The sequence below is a fragment of the Leptinotarsa decemlineata genome, unplaced genomic scaffold (genome assembly GCF_025532065.1).
Source record: "Leptinotarsa decemlineata unplaced genomic scaffold, Ldec_3_MD MMD2_tig00026347_RagTag_RagTag, whole genome shotgun sequence".
NCBI classification, from domain to species: Eukaryota; Metazoa; Arthropoda; class Insecta; order Coleoptera; family Chrysomelidae; genus Leptinotarsa; species Leptinotarsa decemlineata.
Genome location: NW_027412698.1, coordinates 3885587 through 3895214, shown reverse-complemented (window position 1 = coordinate 3895214; position 9628 = coordinate 3885587). Strand labels below are relative to the sequence as shown.

The 9628-nt window shown below is 31.7% G+C and overlaps 1 protein-coding gene across 1 annotated transcript; it reads left to right on the top strand.

The window, feature by feature from the left end:
- Window positions 1-2413: 2413 nt before the first annotated feature.
- Window positions 2414-6256, top strand: LOC141486111 (uncharacterized). The gene is made up of 2 exons (XM_074183830.1): window positions 2414-5234; window positions 5295-6256. The coding sequence occupies exons 1-2, from the start codon at window positions 5140-5142 to the stop codon at window positions 5671-5673; spliced, it is 474 nt and encodes a 157-aa protein (XP_074039931.1). The 5' UTR covers window positions 2414-5139; the 3' UTR covers window positions 5674-6256.
- The last annotated feature ends 3372 nt before the right edge of the window (window positions 6257-9628 follow it).

Sequence of the window (9628 nt, the reverse complement as noted above, 5' to 3'; positions counted from 1 at the left end):
TTTGATATAATCATAATGAAAGTCATATAAAATTGATATAATTATAATGAAAGTCATATAAAATAATTTTTGAAATTTCCAAAACACTGAAACCCACATAATTGGGTTTATTCAGTTCTATATTGACTCTTTTCATTTCAATGATTACCATATCATCATCAAAAATGGTCAAACTATGAAAATTCGGTTTTGATATGTGACTTTTTGCTCCGTATCTACCCTCCCACTTAGTACATAATTTAATATCTTTATATTTACGACAGTTTTCTATTGTTTTCCCAAAGATACTATTGTTCATTACCTTATAAAAAATTTTCTCAAATTCATTTTTACTGTTTTGTCTTAACATCGTATTCAAATCAATATAAGTTTTTAACCATGGTATTTGTTTAAATTTCAAAATTTCATGAACTCTGCTGATTTTGAGACCTAAACTGACTGCCTGTTTCAAATTTCTATAATGGATAACATAATTTTTTTTATCGAAAAGTGTTGTTAACAATTTTGGATTTTTTGATGATGATAAGGGTGGAATCATTTTTTGAGGACATAATGGAAGATCTTTATGAACATTTTGAAGTTCTACAGGATAATCTAAGTCAACTTCTAATATGTAACCATATTCAGAATCATTAGGTGTATTAAATATATCTTCAGAATAGAAATCAGTATTATTTTTCCATTCTGATAATTCTGATTATTTCTGATATATTCTGATAATGCTGTACCATACAAGTTATTAACATCGTAGTACATGAGATATGATGAGGGTTGATCAGGGTTAACTCGTTTTTCATGTAAATATTATTAGCTTTACCATATCTATTGCTACATTGAGATATTCCTCCTCTTATACCCCTTTCAATAAACATTAGCTCATCTACATCATCTAATAATTCCAAAGTAACCTTTGAAATGTTTAAACAACTTGCATAAGCTAGACCTGGTGCAGTGTAATATTTCAAACATTCCAAATCGTATGTTTTCATACATACTTTTCGAAATTTTTCAAAAACGTCAGCCAAAAGTAATACATCTGTTTTCAAATATAACTCCATATATTGTTGTGAATTTTGAATTTCAAAAGTATCCCATACTTTAACAGCGTGTGAATACTCATCTTCTGTTACACCACACTTTCTCAATTTATTGAAAAAGCATTCGATCGGTGGTAATTTGTCAATGTTCATTTTATCCCAACTATCAAAATAATCATATGGAAATATACCTTTCTTAGATAAAAGTTTAAATTCCTCTTGATTTTTACAGAAACTTTTTGTGATTACCTTTTCTGAATGATTTAAATATGAACTCAATTTATCTAGACTACTTGCCATGAAACGAAAAGAGTCTAGGAATCGGTATGTTATACTTGTATTGTCAATTTGTTTACTAAATGATATATATTTTTCTTTATTTACTGGTAACAATCTGACAGCACCAGAAACCTCTTTCGGTAAAGCTCTAATAATGAAATGGCTATCGTAACCAGATAAATTATGAAAAACAACAGGTATCATATTATCATTCTGATAGTTAATGTTGCAAGGGGTGGAATGGGCTGCTCCACGAAATTTTCCAGATATATGACAATGGTCCTTAAACCTTGATCTGATCCTCTGTGAATGGTTTTAGACAAATATGACAGTTAGTGGCTGAATCGAAATCGTGTTTTTGTTGAGGTGATAGCGGAATCATTGGAACCACATTGGAAAATACTGGATTTAATTCGAAAGCTAGCTGTTGTAAACGTTTGACGAACCAGCTGATACAATCGTTACCAGTATATAATTCGAATTTTTATTTTGAATTGTCGAAAGTACACAATAAGTAAAATGCTACACTACATGGAATATGTTTTTGAAATATTCGAATTTTCTTACTAGGTTTCACATCCTCATATTTTTCCAAAATGCTTTCAATGTCTGAATAAATCACAAACGGTACGGGTTCTTTATTTTTGAAGTCTGTGAAAGATAAATTTTTTTTTCAGATGGTAGAGTTATTTTGGTTTTATTCATTTTTCTACCGGTGAATATACACTGTGTCCGTAAAGTATGGAACAAATTGATTTTTAGCTAAACAGGTCATTTAAAGAAATAATCCTGAAACACGTCGATTTTTGATGTTAATTTACCGTATTTTAAAATAATAATCTAATATACAGGGTGAATTACCTTCGAGTAATGACGTCACCGTCATTTTTTTTAAATGGAACACCCCCATTTTGTCTCAATTTTCGGATTACTCTAGCTGAGCTGATTCCAAAAATGTATCACATGTTGATTCCAATTGGTACAGGGTGGACAAAAATACAGTAGTTGTGTGTTGTAATAAAGTAACGCGTAACATTCTTTATTAGGTAAATTAACAATATTATCAAAAATACTTATTGTCTAGCGGACAGAATATGCTGGAATAAATGACTTTATATTGAATGTTCGAACTGCAGCCCTTGCTGTATTTGACAGTAACCCAAACGGTGTACAAATTCTTATTGAACCTTGTGTATGGTTTCTTGCGTAATATTGTTTATTTCTGTTCGAATTTTCACTTGTACATCTTCAATATTTGCTGGTTTCTTTTTATAAATAACATTCTTCAGAAGGCCCCACAGAAAATAATCCAAAGGATTTAAATCTGGTGACCTCGCTGGCCATTCAGTGGGTCCACGTCTACCAATCCACCTGTTCGGAAAAATTTCATCTACGTACCTTCTAACATCTACAGCATAATGTGGAGGTGCACCATCCTGTTGAAACCATAAACTTTCATCAAAACCTCCAGGATTACGTCTGCTGGGAAATAAATTACGTAAAGTAGGTACGAGATACTCCCTTAAAAACTCAAGGTACTTTGCCTCCTTTAAATTACCTTCGATAAAGTAGGGTCCAATGATTCAATTTCGTACAATTCCAGCCCATACATTTACCTTTTGAGGGTATTGTGTATGATGCTCACGCATCCAGTAGGGGTTTTCTTTTGCCCAGTATCTACAATTCTGACGGTTAACCTCACCATTTAACGTGAAAGTGGACTCATCAGAAAAAATAACGTTTTGTTACAAGAGAGGGTCTCGGTGACATTTATCCATCATTTCTTCGCAAAATTGGAGTCGTCAATCGGGATCATCTTCGTTTAATTCTTGCACAAGTTTGATTTTATAAGGATGCCATTTTTCAAGCTTCAATAGTTTTTGTACCGTTGTTTTGCCAACACCGATTTCGCGACTAACTTTACGAACAGAATTGTGCGCATCTTCTTCAAAACTCAGTAAAACATCTAATGCTGTATCAGCATTTGCAGGGGGACGACCTGATTTGCGTACATTTGCAACCGTACCAGTTTTTCGAAATTTCGTTTTCAGCTTACTGACTGTTGAACGCGTTATAGGTCTTTCTGGATATTTATCATTAAACAAATTGCACACTTCCATCTGAGTTCGCGATCTGTCTCCATACCCAATCATCATAAGTATTTCAATTCTTTGTTTTACACTTAACTCCATTTCTACTTCCAATTAAATCTAAGCAATCATTCGAATATTCACGAATACCAAAAATATTGTAGTACTAAACTGTCACTGAACATCAATAAATTACTAAACAAATAATGATATTTCACAAAAAACTAGACGACTATGTTTTTTATAAATGTAGATAAATAATTTCTTTCATATTCTGTCTGCTAGACCACAAGTACCAAACATGTTTGGAAACAGCTCATTTTTATTACTCTAAACATGTAGCAAACTACGGGGTGTTACATTTAAACCAATTGCCGCTAGACAATAAGTATTTTTGATAATATTGTTGATTTACCTAATAAAGAATGTTACGCGTTACTTTATTAGCGCACACACAACTACTGTATTTTTGTCCACCCTGTACCAATTGGAATCAACATGTGATACATTTTTGGAATCAGCTCAGCTAGAGTAATCCGAAAATTGAGACAAAATGGGGGTGTTCCATTTAAAAAAAATGACGGTGACGTCATTACTCGAACGTAATTCACCCTGTATATTAGATTATTATTTTAAAATACCATAAATTAACATCAAAAATCGACGTGTTTCAGGATTATTTCTTAAAATGACCTGTTTAGCTAAAAATGACTTTGTTCCATACTTTACGGACACAGTGTATGGTTGTTCAATACTTCCTGTGAATAGAAATGGTTGAGACATTTGGTACAATAAAACTTTTTGTGATTTATGTCACCACTTTGTCCACACAACAACCGCGTCATGTCTTTTATTAGAGCAAAATGATAAATAGTTTTGAAATTATTCACATTTTCATCTAAGTCCATCAATTCCTCTTCATCACATGAATCAACATCATCGAAATCATGTTCGGTTTGAAGTATTAATAAATTAATTGTTGTTAAAAATTCAAGATTACTCAAACGGATAGGAACGATTTCCTTTTTTTCAATACCGAAAACGTTTATTGACATATTATTCATTTTCTCAAAATTTGTTATATCTTTAATTTTGAGTGGAAATTCAATCCCTTCATATTTCAATATATTAGAAAAATGTGGATATGATGATTTTTTACAGACATTAGTTGCACATGGATGAAGAACTGCCACAATAGACCAAAGAAAACAGTACGGATCATTATTTTGAATGTTAAGGACAGCCTTTTTATTTTGAATGAATTTAGGTACTTCAATATATGTGGAAATACCTACATTTATTGGTGTATAGTTATTAAGGTTCACCTTCAATTGTAAAATTTCATAAAGACTCTAACCGCTGTCTTTTGAATGCGCGCTATTTCCATAATTTAGAGGTCATCTTTTATATGATTATGTAAATCATGAACTTTAAACGTCTGTTTATGGCAATGAATTTCTTAATGGAAAAATTACATCACGTAATTGATACATGATAATGCACTCGCAAATCATGAACTTTACACGTGTGTTATGGTAACGCGGTATTGATATTTATTAATAGAAAAATTATATCACGTACTTGATACATGATAATGCACTCGTTTATCATTGCATGAACAACATACGTTCGATGTTATTCATTTTTTTCAGCACAATTTCACAGTATAAATTGACGGATCTATGTCTTTGGAAAATCATTCTAGTTACGAGTGAATCGATACAACAACAAAAATGTCAACTATTCCGACAACTTTAATTATCAATATTACAAATACAAAAATGTTGTCCGTCAATATGGCAATGGTGGTGCTTAAACAATTATTCAGGTAAGTCATTTTCAAATAATATTATTACTTGTGTTTGAACAATTTTTCATATTGTTATAGATATGGTGTGAAGCAGATCGTAAAAAAATCTGAGGACTGTATTTTAGTATATTTAAAATACAGTCCGAAGATGGTTACTTTGACTAAGAAATTTGGTAATTTGCCAGTGAAAGTAACCCGGGCAATGGCTGAAAATGAACAGGAATTGGGGTTTCTGGAAACAGCAGTGAAACGGTTCAATTTCAATATACAAGATGATGATGACGTGGACGCTATTCCATCACCTCCACCACCAAAAAAGTTGAAGGCTTCATCATCATCATCAAAAGAAATTCTACCCCTTCCAACACGATCACTATCTCCTGTCATAATCGAAGATTTTGAAGAAGAAAACTCTCAACACCCTACTTATTTCCAAGAATCCCAAGATTTTTTGTGATTGTGAAAATTTCAATTATTATAGTAAAATAAACAAAATTGAGAAACATATTTTTTTATTTCTGCAATGTAGTAAATATCACATGTATAATAAGAATGTGTGAAAAGTAAATATTTCATTTTCTATAAGAACAAGAATTCAGAATTTATTTCTTACAGTGTGAATACCAATATTTCAATAAAAAAACATTTTCTAGTGCACAATTCAAACTGTTATTTAAATGATTCATACAATGGTGTGACTTGAGAAAACTTTTCAAATTTTCTATTGCAGGACATCCTTCTTCATACAAATCGGAAATTTCATTTTGAATGAGTTGACTTAACCATTTTTTCTTTTCACAACCTTTCACACTTATAACAGCATCAAAACCAACACAATTATTGATGAACTCCGAAATTTGTTCGTAGTTGATGGTTGCTACTGTTGTTGAACTTTGCTCATGCTGCCATGACAATCCATGTAGATTATTTGTACACCAGTTCATATGTTTTTTCACATGAGGCATATATTGATTGATGCCTATTGGTAAATTAATCATTCGATGGTACCATACTCCATTTTCAACATTCAAAATTGCAATTTCTTTACATGAAAAATTTTCTTTACCATATTGAAAACCTTGCACATCGATGATAAACATGATACCACACTCAATGACACCGTAAAAATAAAGTAATATACTGATTCATACAGTATTTATAATACGAATGCTGATTACGCAATATTTCTCTTATCTATCCAACTATTATGTTTGTCATCGAATCCTAACCATTTAACGAAAACTTTCCATTCTTTCTTTTAAGTACTTTTTCTACGAGATATATATCAGGATGTTTTACTTTTTGTAATTGCTCTTTGTAAAAACCTCCTGAAATATCTTGCTTTTTATCATCTTTCAATAAATAGGTAAATAGGTTACAGGATTTGTCAATTGTACTTTTGCTATCGTGAAAATTTCTGTTGACCAGTTTGGAAAATATTTTTTATCGAAAATTCCTCGTAATTTAGATATGCGTACACGATCTCCTACTTTGAATTTATTATTGGAGTCAATTTGTTTGATATGATTGTAGGCTGTGTGAAGTAATTTATTTTCATCTTTTTTACTCATTTCAGCAGGTTTCATTTTAATGGTTCTATGAGTGGAATTGTTATATTTTTCCAAAATATGCTTCAATACATTAAGCCACTTATAGTTACCCTGAAAATTGAATTCTTTATACATCCAAGACTTCATTGTTCTATTAAATCTCTCAATTATTGATGCTTTCTTTCCACTGAACGTACTATAATCATTAATTTTATATTTTTCCATCAACTTCTTAAATTCTGAGGTGAAAAATTCTTTACCTGAATCAGTTTGTAAATTTTGTGGTGATTGTTTACGTAAAACTTCTTCCATAGCTTTGGACACAGCATTAGCTGTCTTATTCTTTAAAGGTAGTGCCCAAGCAAACTTCGAAAAACAGTTTATCACAGTTAGAATATATTTATATCCTTTATTCACTTTAGCATATGGTATCATCTCAACTAAATCATCTTAAAAAAGGTCATCGAAAACCTTAATGATTACTCTTCGTCTATTGAAATTGATTCGGGCTTGTTTATGAAGTTCTTCAATAATATCCCTTTTAACATCAGTTTGAAAGTTCATGGTATGACAGTCAGAAGAAAACTCAAGAATATTGATGAAATTTTATTAATACATACACTATATCTGTCATACATTTTTCATAAAACAATGGTACTCATTTTCTAATTCCTGGATCCTTTGGATTTTTGTTTCGATATATTTGATTTGGTGGTTTTGCTCTCCTCTTCTCAAGAATTCTGGAAGCTTTGATAATCAAACGGTTTGCTTCGGAAGACACTTTATGCTCTTCCATATCAGGACAAAGTTCTCTGATCAAATTTTTGGTATACTGTTCAATGTCAATTTGATCATATTGTTGTGTATTCATGTTTGAGATAAAACGTTATTAGTAACTAGAAATCCAATGAATCTATTTATACTTTTCTGTTATCAAAACAAGGAATAAGATTAAAATTTTCCAAGCTCTTCTTCTTCTTCTCGAAATCTTTGGTCGAAATTTTTTTGTCTATGTGATTTTTCTAGAATTGGATCCATAAAAGCTGAACTGCTCCGAATACGTCGCTGGAAGCGTGTTCGATCAATGGCAAAAAATTCCCAATAAGTTTTTCTTGCATTTCTATAGGCGAAACTCCAAGCAAATATGTAATGAACTTCATTTTTCTTTTCATCGAAAGTTATTCTATTATTACTACTCATCATAACTCACTCTAGAATTGTTTCACAGAATTTGTTAGTGGAGTGTATCTGACTAAACGATCGTGTAAAATCAAACAAAATGCTGATGTATTTGCAGGAATATTTTCACTGGCTTCGAAGTCGAGTCTTATATCTTGCACTCCTACCTTTAAGCTATCATTTTGTCTACTGCAATCAATAACAAATAGAGGTGCGATATCGTGAAACTTAGTCAATGTAAGACACGGCTCTCCAGAAGTTTTATAATAGTTGGATTCTTGAAATTGGGCGAAGAGCTCGTAAAGTAATGCAAACTGGTTTTTCTTGAAGTTCAAATTCATATTATCGTAAGGGTATACATCTGAGTTGAGGTGGAGTTTGATGTTGGTAATATTACAATGATCGAAATGACTAATATTTTTCTTGATCTGATTTTTCCTCTGAGTCTGAAAAGCTACAATGATGAATCGAGGTTTTTCCAATTGATTAGATGCTTTCACATTCCAAGAATGAGTCATTGTTTGTTGTAAAAGTGGATATTCGTGTAGTTCCCAGCTCCTGAATGCAATTCCTAAGTCACGTCCTTTTTCAATGTACTTGAGTAATCGCAATTTTTCTGTATCGGAAACTTGAACATGAGGAATTCTCCAGAGAATTTTAGTTAAATTAACTTTAGATTTTTCATTATCCTTTGTTGATATTACAGAATTTACGTCACTACTTGTTCTAATGAGTACCAATTCTTGGCGAATGTTTACGATTATTTTCTTGAAATCTTCACAGAAACCCAAAAGGTGTTTCAGGGGGATGTAGACATTGAAGTATCCATTCGAATCGAATACTTTTGGATATTCCAAATGATTCCAACAGGCATTATTATATCTGTCACATTCGCTACTTGTATAAGAGATGTATCCTTTAATAGATGATGTTATACCTGGGTTCCTCACCCTGTCCACTACCGTTACTCCTATCTCATATCTTATCTGATCGAACAGAAATGCCATACCATTATTCACAAAATTTAATGTTATACTAGGTTTATTTTCAGCATCAGTTAATCGTCCTTCGATATAAAGGTAACTTTGGGATGGCAATGTATAAATATCTTGAGTTTGAATAATAGGAATTCTAATTTCATCAGAATTATTGAATGTCGTATTTGCATAAGGTGGATGACTATGCATCTCGTAATTAGTTATAGAATCATCCATCAATACAGGTTCACCAATATTCAATGTATTAAAGCTCATTTTTGCGTTTTTTTCCTCCTTTTTCCACTATCTAGTATTTTTGTTTTTCTGCTACTTCTGCTGCTGCTGCTTCTGCCACCGCAAGAACACTTGAAAAATAATAAAATTTGTCTGAATCTTGAACTGATGTTGACTTTGAGGTTACACCAAAACTCGTAAAAAGTAGCCGTTTTGACACTTTGACACTTAAAGTACTCGAAAACCAAGTGAAAGAAGAAACTGTCGATTTTCTGATGTTAACCATTTAACAGCACTTCCTATAGTGACACATTTTCCAGGATCCTTATCAATTATACTATGTGCTGTTGTTGATGTTGTTGGAAAAGTTGTAATATTATATAAAAATACCATCAGAGCTGCTTTTTGAGATGAAGTCTTACTGTTATCGTTTCCTGTTGGAAATTGACTAAATTACCCTCTTGTTAATTTA